Source organism: Giraffa tippelskirchi, chromosome X (assembly GCF_054371585.1).
Source record: "Giraffa tippelskirchi isolate mGirTip1 chromosome X, T2T-mGirTip1v1.2.pri, whole genome shotgun sequence".
NCBI classification, from domain to species: domain Eukaryota; kingdom Metazoa; phylum Chordata; class Mammalia; order Artiodactyla; family Giraffidae; genus Giraffa; species Giraffa tippelskirchi.
The window spans coordinates 135,234,167-135,257,911 of NC_137289.1; the positions used below are offsets into that span (position 1 = coordinate 135,234,167).

General features: G+C 39.3%; 1 protein-coding gene across 5 annotated transcripts in view; it reads right to left on the reverse strand.

The window, feature by feature from the left end:
• The window catches only part of PHEX (phosphate regulating endopeptidase X-linked), a 228,124-nt gene that overhangs the window by 40,331 nt on the left and 164,048 nt on the right, over nucleotides 1-23,745 (reverse strand). For all 5 annotated transcript variants that reach the window (XM_081565946.1, XM_081565944.1, XM_081565947.1 and 2 more), the window contains 2 exons: nucleotides 18,228-18,331; nucleotides 7,017-7,075 (listed from right to left, as the gene is read on the reverse strand). In XM_081565946.1, coding sequence (XP_081422072.1) covers nucleotides 7,017-7,075; nucleotides 18,228-18,331 — 163 coding nt within the window. The remainder of the gene's footprint in view (nucleotides 1-7,016; nucleotides 7,076-18,227; nucleotides 18,332-23,745) is intronic.

Genomic DNA, 23,745 nt, shown 5'->3' on the forward strand with positions numbered 1-23,745 from the left:
CAAAGCATAAGAAATTCTACTAGTCTGAAACAGTTATTTCCTTAACAGCAAAACAAGTCTATGTTTGATTTCGGGATTAATTCTCTAGTTTGATGCCAGCGTAAGCCCAGCCTCTGGACAAAGGCTTATCTTCTTTAGCAGAGTATCTGTGATTAAACTGAGGCAACTAAATCCCTTGTGTATAAGATAATAAAATCACTGGTTTTAGCCCTTAGGCCATGCTTATTTTCAAGCCAAGGTTTTATTTGCTTAAAATAAATGCTTAATATGATTTGAAACCTATGAAGATAAAAAACTAATACTGAAATGAGGCACTATGCAGATACACTTTAATACTGAATACATGAAATGAATCTTCTGCTAAACACCAGTTCACATCAGTGGAAATGAGAACCAAATGTGAGTGGCTCCCCACCACGGCTCGGGACCACTGCCTGACTGGACCCGAAGTATTATACTTTGGAAGCTGGGGCAGCAACACGCTACAAGGTTCCCTGGATTCCGTCCTCTCCCAGTGTTCACCTCTGACTGGCAAACTGCAGCCCTCTAAAGAGTTCCACTAGAGCGCAGCTATCCTCATTTGTTTATGAATTGGCCGTGGCTGCAATGGCAAATTTGAGAATTTGCAACAGAAATCATATGGCTTCCAAAGCCAAAAGTATTTACTATCTGGTCCTTTTCGGAAAATGTTTGCGATCCCTCATCTACACTTCTGGCGGCTTGGTCTGAGGTCACCTGTCATCAGCCCACATGTCTATGTATGCTATATGCTATTCTAAACATTTTAAAGGAAGAACGGAGGTATTACTATTTATGTTGAGGTATTATATACATAAAGTAAAGGCAAAATTTTATGGTATATAAAAAAATTATAATAGAACACAGTGAGTTTTTACCAAAGTATCACCTATGCCACAACTTCCCAGGTCAAGATGATGTTTCCATGCCCCCATCTCAGTCAATATCCCCCCAAACCAAGGGCATCATTATTTTAACTGCTATCACTTCAACCACAAATTCATTTCCCTATTCCTGAACTTCATACAAATGGAACCACGCATTCTTTCACTGGGCATTATAAGTTAGAGGCATTTTCACATACTGTAGAATGGAGCAGTTTGTTCTTTTTCATTGCTGTGCAATATTCAGTTGTATGACTATACCACAATTCATTCACCTACTCTTCTGTTGATGGAAATTAGGTTCTTTCCAGATTTTTGCTATTATGAATAAAGCTGCCATGAACATTTATTTGGTCACTCCATGTGGCATGTGGGATCTTAGTTCCCTAACCAGGGATCGAACCTGAGCCCCCTGCAGTAGAAGCTCAGAGTCTTAACCACTGGACCACCAGGGAAGTTGACCAAAATATTGTTTTAATGTAGAAAATCTTCTGAGGACAAAAGTTGAAAATATCCCTTCCCCCAAGCTTCATATTATACTGTGTATCCTGTGACCAACTGGCTATCCCAGGCATTACCGCTGGGCATGCCGGGTTTTGATATACAAAACCATGACCTTGACGATATGCTGGCACTTTTCAAATTGATCTTGTTAAATCCTATCAAAAACTCTAACCTCAACATATGGCAGATGAGGACAAGAGGGCTCAGGAAGGAGAAACACCTTGACCAAGGTCATGCGACTGAATCGGTGGCATACAAGGTCTCCCATCAAAGTTTGGTCTCCTTACTAAAAGCAGGAAGACCCGCTCTCCTTTATCACAGAGTTAGGGAAGCACCAGTTTAGGCACTAACAACCTCAGCTCCTTGTCTTCTGTTTAACCACCTTCTCAGTTCAAATATAATTAAATTACGTAATAGCTCCTGAGTATAACTTCCCATAAGCAGACTCAAGTCATTATTATTTCACACTACACTCTGTGTCTGAAGACACTGCTACCTAGCTTGACAATGATAGAAAAAAAAAGAAGCTATAAACACCCTGCAAAAATCTAACATTGAAAGATGACCACAAATCATTGGATTTCACATACAGGTATGGATTTGTAAAAACAAACAAACAAATAAACAAAAACAGGTTTTCTATTTTCTACTCAAGTCTCCACTGCATGCAGAAGTTGACTTAAATGGCATAAATCAGAAAATGATAATGGGAACTGAGTGAAATTCTCATAAATCACGTTACTAAGTATAGCTACAACTTAGATGTGAAACCCAATTAAACAGATGGCCACATGCTGTCAGAATCGGCCCCTAATCAATAAAGATGTTCATTTTAGAAAATCACCTCAATTTTCCACTTGTTCAGTGGAGCAAAAAGAAGGCAGTTGGGGGTTGGGGGGGTCCCAGGAAACCCAATGGGGAAATGTATAAGAAGGAACTCCACCTGTCTTAATTTGTAGTCCAGAAAATAGGAAAGAGGAGAGAGAAAAAAAGTTACCCATAGGACTCCTTGTCATCTTCCCTGAGAATGTAATTTACAATGAGAGCAAGCACTGGTCATTAGGAAAATAGAAACAGCTTGAATCTCTTAATTAAAATACTGCTTCAAATTGTCCATTCCAAACTCCCTCTGCTCCTGAGCTTCATGAAACCACTCGGTTACCCTGAAATGGCTGCTTCTTCAGTAAACCTCTGATAAGATCAGCTCTTCCCAGATTAAAAAAAAATGTTGAACAGGGATGAATCCCGGAGGCAAAAATATTATTAGGCATACTTAAATCCCTCAAAGAGCAGTAAGCATTCACTGACATTGGAAAGTGAATGTGGAAATATTGGTGAAGAATCTATCTCAATGCTTCTTCTGGCATAAGAACTGATCTATTACATTCACTAGAATGGTGAAAATTCTGTCTACCAATGCCAAGAAGTGATGAAAATGAGAAATGGTGAAAACACTCTGTACTTTGGAACATTCACTGTGGAAAACATTGGGTGTTACCTGGTAAAGTTAAGTATTTGCACAGTAATTCCACTCATAGTATATATCTGAAACACTTGTTTCAGGGGACATGTATGAGAATATTCAGAGCAACACTGTTTAGAACAGTGAAAACCTAGGAAAAGGGAAACTTGTAGCTCTGTAGAACAGATAAGTAATCTACAGTCACACAATGGAATGTTACAAAGCAGTGAAAATGAAAGTCCTACTGACACATGCTACCTGGATGAATCTTAAAAAAATGCTGAAAGAAAATCACAATTGCTTAATATTGCATGCAATATAATTCCATTTTATTATGCTAAAAATAACTAAAAATAAACATGTACACCCATGGCGGATTCATGTCAATGTATGGCAAAACTAATACAATATTGTAAAGTAAAAAACAGATAAATAAATAAATTAAAAAAAATAAACAATATATTGCTTAGGGATATGTAAATGGCTTCAAATTTCTTTAAAAAGAGAAATGATAAACACAAAAATCAGAACAGTGCAATGGTGGGAACAGGAAAGGGATGGAGAGGAACATAGATGCAATAACATCAGGAATGTTCTGGTTATTGGATGTGTGGTGGGTTCATAAACATTATTTATTTTATTATATGTTTTCCTGTATACTTTATAACTTTATGTGTTCTAGCATGTTACATATATTCTTTTCCATGTACCTAGTAAAACATTTTCTTTAAAAATAGATAATTCAGGTTTCCTTGGTATGTATGCCCAGCAGTGGGATTGCTGGGTCATATGGCAGTTCTATTCCCAATTTTTAAGTACCCCAATGTTCATCGCAGCACTGTTTACAATAGCCAGGACATGGAAGCAACCTAGATGTCCATCAGCAGACAAATGGATAAGGAAGCTGTGGTACATATACACAATGGAATATTACTCAGCCATTAAAAAGCATACATTTGAACCAGTTCTACTGAGATGGATGAAACTGGAGCCCATTATACAGAGTGAAGTAAGCCAGAAAGAAAAACACCAATACAGTATACTAATGCATATATATGGAATTTGAAAGATGGTAACGATAACCCTATATGCGAGACAGAATAAGAGACACAGATGCATAGAACAGTCTTATGGACTCTGAGGGAGAAGGTGAGGGTGGGACGTTCTGAGAGAATAGCATTGAAACATGTATATTATCATATGTGAAACAGAACACCATTCCAGGTTCGATGCATGAGACAAATGCTCGGGGCTGGGGCAATGGGATGACCCAGAGGGATGGGATGGGGAGGGAGGTGGGAGGGGGGTTCAGGATGGGGAACACATGTAAACCCATGGCTGATTCATGTCAATGTATGGCAAAAACCACTACAATATTGTAAAGTAATTAGCCCCCAACTAAAATAAATAAATTTATTTGAAAAAAATAGATAATTCAAAGAATTTTCTATCACCCAATAAGTTATTCCAAATGATATAATTCATATTATATACACAAAATCCATATTATTATAAATAGTAGCTATAATTACTATCTAAAATGTAAGTGCCCATGTAACACATGCAGCTTAGCTCTCAACTCAGAGCTATAGCAAAGCATCGTGTTGTATATTTTAAATAGATAAAATTTTTATTTGTCAATTATACCTCAATAAAGCTGGGGGCGGGGGAAGAAAGCAATGGCGTTTTCATAATAATAACACACCGCCAGCTAACATACTGTTACGTACTATCCCATACCAGTTCCAGTTCTGTAGATACTGCCATTCCCCAAAGTGGCCACATGAGGGCGACGCTAAAAAGGTGTGCCTGCTGGGAGTGGGCTATTCTCTCTGGTCAGGGAGTCCTGTCAGGATGCCAGAGGACCTGCCACGAGTGGGTGGAGAGGAGGCCTCAATGAGAAGGTGGCATTCAAGCAAGGATTTGAAGGAAGATTTGATCTGCACAAACCATGCAGATCACTTGGGGAGATTTTCCAAGACAAAGAGAATCCTGAGTACAAATGGCTGGAAGGAAGAATATTTCCTGGTCTAGGAACAGGAAGGAGGCCAGTGTGGCTGAAACAGAGGGGGGACAAAGGCAGCATGACAACAGGCCTCAGGGCCACTTCAAGTAATATGGCTTGTATTCTGTGTGAGATGGGATGCTAATGATGGGTTTTGAGCAAAGGAGGGACATGAGACAACTGTAAAAAGCATTAAAATGGCTACAATGTTATATTTAGACTACATCAAAGGGGGATGAATTCAGAAGCAGGGAGGCAAGTGAGAAGGGTATTAGAGGGATCCCAGGGGGAAACAGTAGGGGCAGGCCAAGGGCAGCAAGTCCTCATAAATTCCATCACCTGCATTCACCAAACAGCAAAGAGACAGACTTAAAACCATGGGGCTAGATGTACACACCATACAAGCGAGGATATGTGGAGACCAGAAGAGGTGCAAGGGGGGTGAAAAACCAGCAAGGGCATCAGCGGGAATAGCCTGCCCTCCCACAACAGCTCACTGCCAACCTACACTCGGTGTCTCATTTTTGTCAGTGTCTTCATACTTCTACTACACATGGATGGACCTGTGGACAATATATAGAACTGTTCTGCATGCTTTTCAACTCTTTTTTTATGATGTCTTCCTCCATGTACTCTCCCAAGTTGTTTTTTTCACACACATACACAACCTATTATTTGTGACCTTCATCCATGTCACTCTGGTCACTCATTGTGCACTGCTGCCTGGCATGCCCTTGTGTGAGCATGACACATTTCATTCAATAACCAGGTAGGTTTTTCCCCTTGCTGCTATTATAAAGAACACTGCTATGAGCATTCTCATGTGGGCCTCCCCATGTGAGACTTCTCTAGGGCACTGCTTCCCCAAGTATGTTAGCCTCACCTGGAGGGCTTAATAAAACAGATTTCTGGGCCCCATATCCAGGGTTTAAGAACAATAGGTCTAAAGTGGGGCCCGAGAATTTGCATTTCTAACAAGTTCCCCTGGGGCTCTGTTACTGATAATCACTGGACCACACTTTGAGTGATAGCATTCGGGCACATGTCAAGAGCTCAAATGACACCCATCGACATACACATCCATCTTTGGCTTTTCCAGGTGTTGCCCAATTGTACAGCAAGGTGGGCGAACCAATTTACATTTCCACTAGCACTATGTATCTCTGTCGTCAACATTTGGTGTTGTCAGATTTTTTTTATTTGTGGCAATATGATCCTTAATAATGTTTTTAACTTATCATGGTGTTTACAATTATGTACCTAATTTGTTGCTGTTGTTTAGTCGCTCAGTTGTGTCTGACTCTTTGGGACTCCATATACTGTAGCCTGCTAGGCTCCTCTTTCCATAGGATTTCCCAGACAAGAATACTGGAGTGGGTTGCCATTTCCTTCTCCAGGGGATCTTCCCAGCCCAGGGATCGTACCCACATCTACAGTGGCGGGTGGATTCTTTACCACTGGGATACCTGGGAAGCCCATGTACTAGTACATGTAAATAAAAGAAACTCAAGACTTTACATCCCAGGATTATTTAGAGCATTACAAAGCTTTTCTTAACAGCTTCTAAAATCTGCCCAGTTACCTACTTGTTTTTCCCAGCAATCTTAGAAATAAAACAAACATCAGTAAGACCATCATGACAGAAAAGTGGAAGCTTGTTCCTTTTTCACGGCCAATGTCACTGCAGTTTTACATACTGTAGTTGTTTTCTTTTTTTTTAACTTAATGGTTATATAAAGCTGGGGCTTCCCTGGTGGCTCAGATGGTAAAGAACCTGCCTGCAATGCTGGAGACCTGGGTTGGATCCGTAGGTCAGGAAGATCCCCTGGAGGAGGGCATGGCAACTCACTCCAGTATTCTTGCCTGGAGAATTCCATGGACAGAGGAGCCTGGTGGGCTACAGTCCATGGTGTCACAAAGAGTTGGACACGACTGAGCGACTAACACTTTCTTACATAAAACTTTCACAAAAAAAACTTATAAGGTAAAGAAAATGAGGAAACCTGGACATATAGGCAGGGAAACAAACTTTCTTCACCAACATACCTGGTCACTTCTAGGGGTAAATGAAGAATGCCCTGCTCTTAAATCATAGTTCTGCCCATTTTGGAGCACATTAAGGAGACAAGGAGCCAGTACTCACGGATCTGGTTGGTGGATGCACTGTAGAAGGCATTGACTGTCGTTGGATTTGTAAACCACCTGTAGAAAGAGAAACAAACACCACCAAGTGATCACCATTATCCAGGCAGGAGTGCAGTGAAACACATACAAGGTGGCACAATTTATTAGCAAATAACCAGGGAACAATGGGGAAGTGGGACATGTGGGGAAATTATCACCTCAGTTAAGGGCTATTGCTCTGCTCTATGAACAATCTCATCCTAAACCGAACATATCTGGTTATTCACCATTACTGAAAATGGAAAAGAGTACCAGGGCTTCTGAAACAACTTTAATGAAAAATTCTCAAATCGAAAGGCATCCACCCACAGATGGAAACAGAGAACACATTGATGCTTAGCAGGCCCTGTTCAATGGGGCCACGGGACAGCTGGGTTTTGTAGGTTGACTTGCCCATTAAAGGTTTGAGACGGGTGACAACAAAGAAGTCCGTGTAAAGAGAGATAATAAAGCAAAACCATACTTCCCAGAAGGTCTGCCGGCTCCCATAGAACATTTACTGATTTAAGCACCAAAGGTTCTAATGGCTCATCCGGGCTCTGTCACTAATTAGCCAGGTTGTGGTGCACAAGTCGCCTATCTTCCTGGTTCAGTTTCTCTATAACACTAAGGTACTGCACTAAGAGATCTTGGGAGTGCCTTCCAGCTATGAGGAGTCTACACTGCATTTTAAATGCACAGGAGGTTACTTAGATCAGACTCAACAAATGTTCTCTGTAAACAGATCGTAAACATTTAGGCATTTCCTGGACCAAGAGGCAAGACAAAGGATATTATGTATGTACTTCTATAGTGAGAGAAAATTTTCTATCAAGTTTTATTGATGAAAGTCAAACTATAATAATCGAGTACAATTTTTGGTAATAGGGGCCTATTAATAAGAGGAATGAAATTCTTCAGTGGCAGGAGAACATTGCTTTGAGGTTCAAAGTTAGTGCTTCCTACCATCAAACTGACTATGAACATTTATCTCTAAACATCATTCTTAGCTTCTGGGCTGTACAAAACCATGCAGCAGGCAAGATTTAGCCCTCAAGCCATAGTTTGCTGACCCCTGACTTTATGCCTGTGAGTTTCAGGCACTGCCCTTTATGGTTGAAACCAAGCCTTTGTCTTAAGCTAAAGTACTCAAAATAAACATATAAATCCCTTTTTGGAACAATCATTTTACCAATTTATGTCAAAAAGAGTAATTATGTCAGACTAATAATTTATGTCAGACTAACATGAAACTGGTAGGAAATCCAAGTGCTCCTTCTACTTGGTCCACCCGTACCTTCTCCTCTTATAAAAAGCCCATGACTGTCATCTTGTTATTATCATTAGTAGCAGTAGCAGCAGCAGCTAACACTCACTGAGCACTTATTATGCCCTATGCACTTTCTAGCCACAGGTTAACAATTTCTATAGTTTCTATGGGGGAAAACCTATCTCACAGGAAAGGACAATGAGACTGACAAACACTATATACTCGCACAAGGTCTAGTCTGTCTGACTTCAAACCAGTTTCCTTCAGCATTATACTGGAGACAACACTGGAAATCAAGAAAAAGTGCCTCTTGTCAAAGCTGAAACCTATACTCATTTCCATAAAATATATATACTCTTTGCCTTCAAATTGAGGATTCATGTTTCAATAAACCCTAATGTTTGACACAAATTTACTGGCTGGCTTACCTGTGTAAGGAAGAAAGCACAGGAGAAAGCACATTTACTGACCTAATATCACTACTTGTAGTTAAGTATAATTAAGCATCCTCCCAAAGATGGCCATGCCTTCATCTCTGGATCTTGTGGATATGCTACACTGCATGGCAAAAAGGACTCTGCAGGTGTAATTAAGGTCAAGGAGCTTAAAACAGGGCAATTATCCTAGACTACCCCAGGCTAGCCTAATCTAATCACACACATCCTTAAAAATGAGGAAACTTCTCTGGCTTGAACCCTAGAGATGCAACAGGGAAGAAAGTAAGAAAAGATGTTGCAGAACAAAAAGTCAGAGAAATTCCAAGGGCAAGGAGGACATGCTGTGGCTGGCTGTGAGATGCAGGGGCCACAGCAACGAGCAGAAAGAGTCCTCTAGGAGCTAAGAGTAGCCCCCAGCTGACAACCAACGAAGAAGTAAGAACCTTAGTTCTACAACCACATGGAACTGGATCTGCCAATGCTTCAATGAGACTGAAGAGGGTGCTTCTGCTATGAGCCAAGCCAGCTGACATCCTGATTTCAGCCTTATGAAAACTGGAGCTGAGAAACCAGCCAAGCCATCCCACATTTCTGACCTACAGAACTGTGAGGGACCACATTTGTGTTGTTCTGAGTTGCTGATCGGAGAAGGCAATGGCACCCCACTCCAGTACTCTTGCCTGGAAACTCCCATGGACGGAGGAGCCTGGTAGGCTGCAGTCCATGGGGTCGCTAAGAGTCGGACACGACTGAGCGACTTCACTTTCAATTTTCCCTTTCATGCACTGGAGAAGGAAATGGCAACCCACTCCAGTGTTCTTGCCTGGAGAATCCCAGGGACGGCGGAGCCTGGTGGGCTGCCGTCTGTGGGGTCGCACAGAGTCGGACACGACTGAAGCGACTTAGCAGCAGCAGAGTTGCTGATAAAGTTGTGATAATTCGTTACAGCAGCAATGGGAAACTATTACACAAAGAATCCAGCATTTTTATGTCTGCTCTTTGAGTCAAGACAGAAGAATCCAGGTGCCTCTCAACTTGGCTTCTAAATCACATTGGGCTGAACCACAGTATGTACCAAAGTTGAAATGTATTCCTAGAACTCATCTCTTCTCTGCCCATTCCTCCCAACTCCCCTCCCTTTAGCAAAGAATAAACTTTCAAAACATTAGGGTAAGAGCCATGTAGAAACAATGTTTCTAACTTCTAGGGGACAAAGGCAGACAAAACAAAGAAATCAAACAACCAGATGGAGCCTGATGGGGCCTCTGAAGCTTCAGTAAGAATTACTAAAACATCTTATATCAGATGCATCATCGAAACTTTCCTGATTTTCCAGAGCTCCCCGACTCTAGGATGTATTTGGAGCCTTGGAGATATTAAGCAGCTATACTAACAGAGCCTACCAGTTGTAGATGCTATTATTTCTTCTCCTGGGATAGGACCCACACCAAGTCTGTCTTTAGATATTTTGTATATCTCCCTGATTATATCTGAATATATCATATATTTAGTTGTACTATTCTCCAATAGAACATGACCTGTGCTGGTTTTAATACCTGTTTGTAATTTTTTTATATTCTTCTCATTAAGAAGTGGACTCAAGTTTTCTCCTCTTGATTATAGGCTAGCATTGATGACTCACTTCTAAAGCACAAAATGCAGTGGAAATAATACCACATGACTTCCAGTAATCAGAGAAGAAAAAGAAATAAAAGGAATCCAGATTGCAAAAGAAGAAGTAAAACTCTCACTGTTTGCAGATGACATGATCCTCTACATAGAAAACCCTAAAGACTCCACCGGAAAACTACTAGAACTAACCAATGAATATAGTAAAGTTGCAGGTTATAAAATTAACACACAGAAATCCCTTGCATTCCTTTACACTAACAATGAGAAATAGAAAGAGAAATTAAGGAAACAATCCCATTCACCACTGCAACGAAAAGAATAAAATACTTAGGAATAAATCTACCTAAAGAAACAAAAGACTTATATATAGAAAACTATAAAACACTGATGAAAGAAATCAAAGAGGACACAAATAGATGAAGAAATATACCATGTTCTTGGATCGGAAGAATCAATATAGTGAAAATGAGTATACTACCCAAAGCAATCTATAGATTCAATGCAATCCCTATCAAGCTACCAACGGTATTTTTCAGAGAGCTAGATCAAATAATTTCACAATCTGTATGGAAATACAAAAAACCTTGAATAGCCAAAGCAATCTTGAGAAAGAAGAATGGAACTGGAGGAATCAACCTGCCTGACTTCAGGTTCTACTACAAAGCTACAGTCATCAAAGACAGTATGGTACTGGCACAAAGACAGAACTATAGATCAATGGAACAAAACAGAAAGCCCAGAGATAAATCCACGCACCTATGGACACCTTATCTTTGACAAAAGAGGCAAGAATATACAATGAAGAAAAGACAATCTCTTTAACAAGTGGTGCTGGGAAAGCTGATCAACCACTTGTAAAAGAATGAAACTAGAACACTTTCTAACACCATACACAAAAATAAACTCAAAATGGATTAAAGATCAAAACAAATACAATATTGTAAAGTTAAAAAATAGATAAATAAACTAATTTAAAATTGAAAAAAAAGATCTAAATGTAAGACCAGAAACTATAAAACTCCTAGAGGAAAACAGAGGCAAAACACTTTCTGACATAAATCACAGAAGGATCCTCTATGACCCACCTCCCAGAGTAATGGAAATAAAAGCAAAAATAAACAAATGGGACCTAATTAAATTTAAAAGCTTCTGCACAATGAAGGAAACTATAAGCAAGGTGAAAAGACTGCCTTCAGAATGGGAGAAAATAATAGCAAATGAAGCCACTGACAAAGAATTAATTTCAAAAATATACAAGCAGCTCCTGCAGCTCAATTCCAGAAAAATAAATGACCCAATCACAAAATGGGCCAAAGAACTAAACAGACATTTCTCCAAAGAAGACATATAGATGGCTAACAAACACATGAAAAGATGCTCAGCATCACTCATTATCAGAAAAATGCAAATCAAAACCACAATGAGGTACCACGCCAGTCAGAATGGCTACTATCCAAAAGTCTACAAGCAATAAATGCTGGAGAGGGTGTGGAGAAAAGGGAACCCTCTTACACTGTTGGTGGGAATGCAAACTAGTACAGCCACTGTGGAGAACAGTGTGGAGATTCCTCAAAAAACTGGAAATAGAACTGCCATACGACCCAGCAATCCCACTGCTGGGCATACACATCGAGGAAACCAGAATTGAAAGAGACACGTGTACCCCGATGTTCATCCCAGCACTATTTATAATAGCCAGGACATGGAAGCAACCTAGATGTCCATTGGCAGACGAATGGATAAGAAAGCTGTGGTACATATACACAATGGAATGTTACTCAGCCATTAAAAAGAATGCATTTGAATCAGTTCTAATGAGGTGGATGAAACTGGAGCCTATTTTACAGAGTGAAGTAAGTCAGAAAGAAAAACACCAATACAGTATATTAATGCATATGTATGGAATTTAGAAAGATAGTAATGATGACCCTATATGCGAGACAGCAAAAGAGACACAGATGTAAAGAACAGACTTTTGGACTCTGTGGGAAAAGGTGAGGGTGGGATGATCTGAGAGAATAGCATTGAAACATGTATATTATCATATGTGAAACAGATCGCCGGTCCAGGTTTGATGCATGAGACAGGGTGCTCAGGGCTGGTGCACTGGGATGACTCAGAGGGATGGGATGGGGACGGAGGTGGGAGGGGGGTTCAGGATGGGGAACACATGTACACCCATGGCTGATTCATGTCAATGTATGGCAAAAAACACTGCAATATTGTAAAGTAATTAGCCTCCAATTAAAATAAATAAATTAATTTTTTAAAATACCACATGGCTTCCAATGCTAGGCAATTAAAGGTGATACAAGCTCCCCCTGGCAAACACATGTGTAGCCTCACTCCTTCTTTTTCAGGAAACTTGCTCTTCAAAAGTTCTTGCTCAATCAGCACACCACAAAGAAGCCCAGTACACATGGAGAGGCCATAGCAGGCCTTCCAGACAACAGCCAGCATCAATCATTCTAGACTAGGAGAGGAAGCCTCCCATGTGACTCCAGCCCCTGCCACTGCTGACCGCAACTGCAGGCAACACCATGAGCAAGACGCACCCAGCTGGGCCCAGTGACCACCAGAGCCATGCTAGAGAAAAAGGAATAATTATTGCTGCTTTAATCCTCTAATTTGGGGGGTGATTCATTACACAGCAAAAGGTAACTGAAACACTGAAAAGCTGCCCGTCCACAGATAAAGTCCTAGCCAATGGGTTGACTCTCTCCAGAAAAATAAAAATGTTTTATTTGCCCAACACGGAGGTTTCAGAAGTACCGAACCAGAATTCCTTCAAATGAGGCATGCAATCAATCACTAGTTCTCCATGGTCTCTGTCACTCCCTACCATGTCTAGGTCAACATGTGTTAACTGATTGGGCCCGGAAGGCATATGAGTTTGTACAACTTACCTCCCAACAAGATTTTAAGTTCCTCTTGGACTAAGACTATTGCCTAAGTGGTACATGCTGAGCAAAAATTCATTAAAATCTATATTAAACCATTGTATTGCTATGTATGCACGCGTGCATGCTCAGTCGCTTTAGTCATGTCTGACTCTTTGTGACCCCATGGACTGTAGCTTTCCAGGCTCCTCTGTCCATGGGATTCTCCAGGCAAGAATACTGGAGTGGGTTGCCATGCCCTCCTCCAGGGGATCTTCCCCACCCAGGGATCGAACCCATGTCTCCTGCATCTTCTACAGCGCAGGTGGAGTCTTTACTGCTGAGCCACCAGGGAAGCCCATCGCTACGTATACATCTACTTAAATACACAAAGGGTGTCATTCAAGTGCTTTAAATTCTATTTGTTATGTCTTTACAGTGTTCCTGCAGTCTGTGTTTGGGGAAGGATTTTGTAGATGAGGTATGAAAAAGGTCTCGTATAAATTTCAAAAATATATGGAGATGAAATTGTACTGGACAATGGGATATGTGAAAGGAATATGATGATGAAATGCAAAAATCTAAAGGAAAAGACACTGATACTCTGATTTCTTTGAACAATATAAAATAGATATATGTCAAGCTAAAGTTTTGCATTTTACCTATTAACTCTCAAAGATAGTCTAGGGGAATGTGGAATGGGAAAAACATAGAGTATTTACTGCTTTATTTCTCATATCCGGCAGATTGCATCTGTCCCATTCCATGCTGTGGGTAATTCTGGGCAGGACCATAATCTTTAGAGACATTTGATGTATTTTTACATATTTTTCAGAAGCTAGAGGAAAAAAAAAACCCAGATATGTCTAGTCACAGTAGAATGAGAGTGAGTTAATAGGGAGGCTGGCTTAAAATCACTTCTGTCAAAGAAAGAGGATCCTGAGGGAAAGAAATTACTTTGACTCAAGCTGAGCAGTGAAGTAAATCCTCTATTTTTAAGCAAGCTGATGAAGTGACAATTCTGAGAACCAACCCCTAAATATGTACCTTCAGGGATGACCAGCCAATTAATTTCATTCTTGCTGACATTCCCCATCGTGTTAGAAACTTCTTAATGCACATTAGTGCAGCTAAAATGGATTCCATGAGAATGAAAGATAAAGGGAGTTTATCTCCTATACCCACAAAGAAGCAAAACGTTTATTTTAGGGCTTTGTGGAAATATAACCACGATGCACTGTTCAAAGAAAACCAGTGTAGTGGAGCTACTCCAGAATCATCCTCACTCAATTAACTCCTGAATTTGCAGACCTAAAAAGATGTCAATTACAGTTACCAGGTATCATAAAGCTAAAATTCTCCACAATGCCTGAAAAGGACCCACCCAAAATTTCTTAAAAAAAAAAAAAAAAAAAGTCTATCATATCACTGTACCATGCAAAGAGAATCTTAAATTTCTTAATGTTGTTTTTCCTGAAATAAGACATATGGTCTGAAGAATGACTAGCACTGCACTGATTTTCATTCCAGCAGAACTTTTCCAGAAACATTAACCAATTTAATGTTCTTGTGAAAGAGGTATTTTGTTTTCATTGACAGAGAAGGAAAAGACACAAATCACAGTTTGCTTAAGCCCACAGTCAGTCAGCACTTTTCCGAGGCATAAATATCAAAAATAGTCAAGGCCATTAGAGTCTTACAGCCTATCGGCATTTTAGGATGATGTTAAAAGTGGCACATTTAGGAGTTTTTAAATTAGCAAGCCAGGCCTTGCTACACATCCAAATGAATAATGACATTTTGAAATTAAAAAAATTAACTTGGCAGCATCTCCAATATAGAAGAAACCCTGAGAAGACCCCGAGAGTTCACAAAAATACCGGTGAGAAGCTTGAATTTTTCATAAGTTGCAAAAACAAGAGTTTGAACTTATCTGAAGTAGACCTGAAGGGGCAGAACACTTGACTTATTACATGTAGCTGCTCATTGAGATAGTGGAAACTATCAATATGTGAAGCTGTGAGATTTGAGAAGCTAGTTTAAGAATAAGAAATCTAAAATTTCTGTTGAATAGTTCAGGTTGGGAATGAAACAGGCAAAATGGCCTGAAAGATACTGTGATGAGAAGAGAAAATGAAGGACAGTGGGGCAGATGGCTACACATCAGCTATGCGTCATTTCCAAAGAGGTGCCAAAGCCTTCTGCTTCCTTTCTTTGGGCTTCTGAGTGGAATCAGGGAAAAGTAAGGGGAAGAGTTCAGCCTCAGGCCTTCTCCTTAAGTTAAACACTTTTTCTTTACAGATGGATGCTGTAAGAAGATCTGAAGGGCAGAGGGCAGGAGGGCTAGGTGTGAGCCCTGGCTAAGAGGGAGAGGCGGTAATCATAGCCTTAAGCCAAGGGATGGTCAAGGGCCTAGAGTTTTTCCTAGAGGCCAGAACAGAGATGGGAGTTGGAAGAGAGTGTAATGAGAGACCCAGAGAGCATAAAAAAGCCAGCGAAAAATCTGGAGACCATAATTATCAGCCAAGGTTAACACATGGGCCATGAAAAAAAAAAATTGGGCCATAGAAGTCAGGCTTCCAGCTATGACACATGAAAAGGTCAACAAATCCTTTCCACCAAAATCAGGTATAAAAATGGACAAAATTGTCAACAAGCAACCATTTTAGGGCCCTGGAGACTGACTGAAGGCAAACAACACATTGAAAAACATTTAATTTTGAAAAACGGCCAGAACTTAAGAAGTAGAACAGGAGTCTGCGGCCTTCTTGCCTGGGGCTGCTCCCATCCCTCCCAGTTCGATCAGAGAGAACTTATTTGACTACGATAGGACTGGCTAGAAAGTCAGCAGTTTTGCTGCCACAGGGGGTGAGCTCACTTGGGGTCATGGTAGAAAGTTGCAACTCTGTCAGCTAGAAGTGATAAACTTGGTAGAAAACAAATGAGGAAAACCCACACCTTTGTTCCCCTGAAATTACAGTTCTCATTGGGGAAAGTGATAGAGCAGCCAGAAATGTAAAAGGGAGACAGTGTAACTGAAAGAGTCATAGAAGCGTGGAGATAAGCTCTCCACACATCCCTGGCTGATTGGGAAATTAGGCATGTGTACAGGGGAGACCCCAGAGAGCCCAGTGGAAAGTAAACTGCAAGGGTGATTGAGAACGGCTTGTGACTTGGAATGCACTCCGAACTCCGACACAGATCAACTGGCAGAAGACTAAGCTATATAGACACAGGGACAGCATTCATGAAGTGAGGCTAAAAAACAAAAATAAGAATTTAAAAAGTGAGTAGAGACATCCATGGCCACATACTGTAGCCAAGACAGATTCTATAGAGTAAGTCCAGGAAAGTTACTTTTAAAAAAGCCTCAGAAAAATAAATCAGTCAGAATCCACAGTTGCTACAATACATTATCAAAAAAGGTCATTTTCAACAACAAAAAATAATGCTAGAAGAAAAAGTGTACAAAAGGAAAAAAAGCAATCAATAAAACTGACTCTGAGTGAGCCCAGATGTTAGATTTAGCAAAGACTTGAAAGCAGTCATTGTAAATTAGTTCAAAGAATTAAAATAAACTGTATTTAAACAATTAATGGAGAATATGATGACAAATGACAACAAAGAATCATAACAAAGAAATAGAAACTATTTTGTAAAAAAGCAAATGGAACTTTTGGAGTTGAAAAGTACAAAAATCAAAACGAAAAATGTGTTAATGAGTCAAAAGCGAATTTGAGAATGCAGAAGAAAGAACTGGTAAATTTGAAGATAGCTCAAAAGAAATTATCCAATATGGAGAAGACAGAGAAAACAACCTTGGAGAACTGGGTCATAGCGGAACAGAGTACAAATATCAACAGGCAGAATGGAACATAATGTAAACCTGAGCTGAAGAATTTCTCAGTTGTAAGCCTCTTGTTCATTTCGTAAAATAGGGATAATAAATAGAACCAACACCTCACAGAATTGACTAGAGGATAAATATGAATTAAAATATATAAGTCACTTTCCAGAACATTATAAACACATAATAATTTTTAGTTCCTGTCATCATCATGATCATTGAGAATCACAACTGGCCCTGACCCCAAAAGTTCCTAGTGAAACCTCCCCACCTGAAGGAAAAGTTTCTACCAGTAGCTGGGAAGAGCAGTATAAATCACAACTGCTACTGAAGGAAAATAATCAGAGCTATTAGTTCTTTGATATACACTAGCTCAACAAATATCCTAGAGTTATTCCATAATCACAGGCATACCTCGGAGATTGTGAGTTCAGTGATAGATCGCCATAATAAAGCAAACATCACAAATTTTTTTTGGTTTCCCAGTGCATATAAAAGTTACATTTATACTATACTGTAGTCTACAAAGTGTACAATGGCATTATATCTAAACATATATATACCTTAATTTAAAAATACTTTATCATTAAAAAATGTTAAACTTCATCTGGCAACAGAAGGTTGCCACAAACCTTCAATTTGTAAAAAAAATGCACTGTCTGCAAAGTTTGATAAAGCCAAGTGTAATAAAATGAGGTGTGTCTGTATACAATTATTTCTACATTTGTAATCATACTTTTATTTTTTAGATATTTGTTTTAAGATCTTCAAAAATTTCTGCCTGAGTGTGAAATTCTAGAGCAATTTGTTTGTTTTTATAAATATATATACACATACACTCACAACGAGATCTGGAAATGATTTGAACATTTGTATCTTAATTAGCCTTCTTTTGATATGTATTGATGGTAGGAGTAGGGAAGTCCTAACTAGATTGAACAATTGATTCATACAACATCAGAAATAAGAGTTGCTAAAAGGTAACACAGATTTTGCCAAACCAAAATAATTGGCAAGCCAGCTACTCTGACTTGAGGGGAATTACAAAGTTTGATCTAAAGAGTCTCCACTACCCATCAACATATTTATCTATTTCACTTTTAATTTATCTTTTTTTTTTACTCACTCTGTTTTGGGAACAGCTTTTCTCAGCCAGAAGAAATCAGTCTGTGCTAAATACTTGCGGGTTTGCAGGACGTTGCCAAAGTAGTCAGATTCTGAAAACTTGATCTGAATAAAACAAACCACAACCATCACTGTTCTAAGTGTAGATAAAAGATGGCTCTGAAAAAAAAAAAAGAATTCAGCGCACAAAAGAGCGGCCAGCAGAGACACTCCACTTCTCACATCATCTCTCAGCCATCACCGGCTAACCCAGTATTCATGAAACCATGAAATTTCACCTCAGTGGTTTTTCTCTTAAAAAGCTCAAAAATCAATATGGTCAATTCTGGATTACAATTTAAAAAAAAATAAGAAGCTGCACTAATTTACAATGCATTTCATTTGCTTTATAACTGAAAAATCTACTTTAACCTTTACAGAACATATTAGGTTTGAAATTTCTTTGCCCACATGACTTCTTGATCTTTTCTAAAAATGTGTACTTTATTTATCTGTCATATAGGTTCTTCTAATAACACTCAGTTTAGTCACCTGAAACCTCGTTTAGTTCATAGATGATGATTTAGCCAAATGGCAAAATCCAATTTATTGTAATCACTATTTGTTCATGAAGGGGAAAAAATGAAAGTGATTCAGACTGATTTTCTACCCTAAGCACAACAGAGTCACTAGAATAATTTAATTATTAACTGAAATTATCTATCAACACTCATAAACGATCTGGTCACTAAAAATTCATGAAATGACAGAAGCAAAGTATATATAGCTCACATGGAAAAACAGGAAGCTGATAGCTCACAACAATGCTGTCTATTAAAATAGGGAAAAAGACATAATTGATTCTTGAGTTCTTTTTTTTTGGAAGGAGAGAATGGCAGACAGTTTTAATTCTATAGGCACTATCTATAAAACTAGCAGTACTTAAATATTGTAAATAGTATCTGTGTAACAGTAAAAGCAATGGTTTGTAGTGCTCCCTGATACTTCAGTTTTAAATATATTACTGTGGCAAATAAAATAAGAATAATACACATTTGAATAGGCAAATAATCAAGAGTAATCATATTTTATTAGCTGTAATAGTTTTGTAAATTTAAGCCATGATATTCTTAAAAGCAAAAATTAAAATACAGCAAATGAAGGTATATGAGACCCATAGGCATCACATCACAGATACGAATGAATATATACAACTTGACAGTTACAAACTTGACAACAGCCTGTTTGTTGGCCAATGTCTGGCTCAGGTTTCTCTTTTCCCTAACATGTCATGGATATTCATTTTGTCTGCAGAGTAACTTGTTAATTACTCATCTTAGCAATCCTTCCAGGGGACCATGCCAATATGTACAGAAAAGAATACAATAACTAAAGCCACAGAGAGTGAGAAAGGCAGGAATGAAAGGATCAAATCCTGGCATCTTTGGAGATCCAGCTGGCCAACAAGTTATAGAGATAAGACTTCAAATTGTCCCTCCCTCAATCCTCTTAGGGGTGGTGGCTGATAAATAAACCGAGGTATAGTCATCTAATGGAAAACCACACAGAAGTCTAAACAAATGGTCTCTATGTGTGAACATGAAATAATTCCAAAGCCAATACTGAGAACATTAGACTAGGTGTATGCATTAGAGAATTTAAAAATTTAAAACTAATTAAATAATACTATATGTTGTTTATGGGCACATACTTATGTAGCAGAAGCATGAAGAAATGCATGAGAATGAGAAACACTGAATTCAAGAGAGGATATCTAGGGAAGGAGACAGTCACGAGGGAAGGAGACAGGGAAGAAGGACATTAGGTCAAGGAGGATTACACAAAGAATTTCCAATGTATCTGCTTTATTCATTTAAAATGTATGTGTGCATGTATACAGCTAATATGGCAAATATGTTTGATATATGTTAAAGCTTGAGGTGTTCAAAGTATGATTTTATATGCTTTTCTGATGTTTGAAATGCTTTATAATAAAGAGGAATCTTAAAAATCAATTGTATTTTAGGTAGACGTATACTTAGCCTCAGATGAAACAGAGTAAATTCCTTGTTCAAATAAATGACCTTAACTAGCAATCCTAATACGTTCCCAGATCACACAGTTAAAAGATGTGTCCACTGTTTAATCATTTTTTAGCTTTCGTTCCCAACACAGCTCTGTCAGAATTTTTAGGATATGATTGCAACTGATAGAAAATTCAGATATGTTCTTGGGTTCAGACCATGTTCTGGAAAATGCTCCCAAAGGAATTTCCTTCAAAAATACTAACTTTTTTTTTTGTACTATCAATGGGGTCACTTGTTACTTTTAGAAGAGTTTGCTAATGGTACTTTCCTGTTCCATTCCGGGGAAAGAAAAAAAAAAAAAAACTTTGACATTCAGGTTGTTCTACAGATATTAAATGCAAAATGTTCTTTAAAAAAAAAAAGGAGTTCCAAGTCTAAAAATACTTTAAATAACTATGGTCCTACCATAGCCATGGAAATGATCATGGAGAACAAAACTTGGAGGCAAATAATGACAATTTACACAGACCACAGCCTTGTCTATCTCAATGAAACTAAGCCATGCCATGTGGGGCCACCCAAGATGGATGGTCATGGTGGAGAGGTCTGACAGAATGTGGTCCACTGGAGAAGGGCATGGCAAACCACTTCAGTATTCTTGCCTTGAGAACCCCATGAACAGTATGAAAAGGCAAAAAGATTGGACACTGAAAGATGAACTCCCCAGGTCGGTAGGTGCCCAATGGCCACCTCATGCAAAGAGTTGACTCATTGGAAAAGACCCTAATGCTGGGAAGGATTGGGGGCAGGAGGAGAAGGGGGCGACAGAGGATGAGATGTTTGGATGGCATCACTGACTCGATGGACATGGGTTTGGGTAGACTCCGGGAGTTGGTGATGGACAGGGAGGCCTGGCGTGCTGCGGTTCATGGGGTCACAGGGAGTCGGACACGACTGAGCGACTGAACTGAACTGAACTGAACTGAATGACAATTTGCCAACAGCTTACCTATGTTCAGAGGATACATTTTAAATTGTTTTAACTATTAAACTGAGCATAGCTTCTATTTCTTAGCCTGGTTTGGTTGATCTATTCTATTTATTCAATGGAAATCACAGGTAATAGGGGACAATTTTTATGTTTTCCTTTAAGACAGGTTGAGTGTTTGGGGATAGGAAAGGGCCATATGGGAAACAGAGATGGAGAGATTAGGGAACCTGGCCAAGTCATCCAGTCTACATCATTAGGCTCCTACTTCAGTGTTATTTTCACTGGCCCTAATAAGAAAATTGATGATTCAACAGAAAGAGTACAGGGAAGGAGGAGGAGAAGCTGTGATTAAATAAATCAGGGTACAGTTTACTTACTATCAGACAGCTGTTAAAATAATGGTAATGAAGGCTATGGAAGACAAGGACAAAACAATCTATCAACTATAAAGGTCAGTGTACAAAATTATATATAAGCATCAATAACAGCTATACAAAAATGGAAAGACAAAATAACACACTAAAATAGAAGTATGTATTATTATGTTTGAATACCAACATTCAGGGTTTTTTTCATTCCTTTTCTCTCTTTCTCAAATATTCCATCATGTGATAATACTGTGATAATTTTAAGTATTTCAATAGGACCTTGAAGGAGAAAAATCTATGAAACCTAGCAACCACTGGGAAAGTTCTGCTTGTTGTAGAGATAGCAATAAGAATGAATGTGCATAAATATTTTAGAACCACTTGTAATCTTCCCCCAAAATGTTTTAACTCTGAAAGTGACAATAATTGGCTCAAAAGTCTCTTGTCCTTTCAGTTACTGGTGACAATCTAGGTCAAGTTGATAATGACTTTCAATCAATTGTATCTCCCGACTTTTCAACTGAGTGACCTTTGGGGAATTAATTGGGGCTCTCATGTCATTTTCTAAGAATAGCTGTCCAGAAGATAAAATCTAGGGGAATCTGACTTTCTCTTGGTGGACACCCTATCTTGGATGCCTAGCACCAAATACAACAGACTAAATAGAAGAATAAAGCTATTACCCTTCTCAAAGGTGTGGAACACATAATAAGGGCAAAACAAGGCAATGTATTCAGCTTCTCTGTAGGATCAGTAAATACAAGTTGATTAGACATTTGGAGAAGGAGATGGCAACCCATTCCATTACTCTTGCATGGAAAATCCCATGGATGGAGGAGCCTGGAGGCTACAGTCCATGGGGTCACAAAGAGTCGGACATGACTTAGCGACTTTACTTTCACTTTCAAGATACTACATGAGCCAACAGGAAGTACAGATTCTAGACTACTTTTTAAGTTAACCCATTCAAACATACTCAGCAATATATCCAGATACCTCTAGGAAAGATTTTATTTTAGGCAGCAAAGAACTGTGAAAACTTCAATGGAATCCAGATTTTAGAATTATGTTTTCCCTTATTTAAATAGCAAAGTAATATGCAAGATTGCTGTGTTTAGATGGCTTTGCTGTAAGTGGTTATGTATGTATACATATATGCACACCTACATACCGGGATGGTGTTCACAATGTTTAACAACCTACATACACAGAACACTGCGGAAGATAGAATTCCCACAAGCAGCCATGGAAGGGTGACTCTGAGGGAGCATCAACTACCACACCTACCAGGAACTAGATGAAACCAGATGGCCTGCTGCCACCACTGGGGATAAAGGGAAGTCTTGGTCTGCTGCAGCCAGTGGAGCATTGAAGATGGAGGCCGGTGTGCGGGAGGGAGGGGGGACAGGCTACAAGGCTGGTGGGCACCAGCCCACCTCCCTCCGGTGCCCACTCTTGCCTCTCCAGGGTCATGAGGGCCAGAGATCACTTCAGAGAGTTGGCCACAATGGTTCATTTTGTGTTTTTACCAAGGAGTACAGAATGGTTTCAACAACCTGTTTTTCTAGAGCACTCCACCTAAGTATCACCTCACTCTTGCATAGTGGCAACAGCATTCTCTGTCATTTATGCACACATAAAACATACACACACATAAACACACAAGTATTCCACTGGTAAGAGTAGACCAAGACCCGCCCCAGAGAATATTATGTGGTTTCACATATTACCTATACATCTCTATTCACATATTTATGTCTATGTATCAAATGTATGTGTGTGTCACTCACCAGAAACACTAATCTCTGAAAAATTACCCACGTCCTATTCTCCTAATGGATGCCGGCTATGATTCTGACTTGAGCTCCTACTGTAATTCTCCACTGGCTTTCACAACAGTGAGTGATGTGCCTAATGGGCTCGATTATTTACCTATTGTCTCTTAGATACATGCACACTCTTTTACTCGGTTCTGTAATGCTGGGCTGTGAATCTGAAAACCATGCTTCCCAGGTGCCATTGCCAGTTGGCTTCCTGCCAATAGGAGGCACTGAGGGAAATCAGCAGGTGGCAGGAGGGGAAAGGATGCTGCGTTTGTTCTCTTCGGTTCCTCTTTCTCCTTTCTTCCACCAATGATTCTGGAGTGGCAGTTCC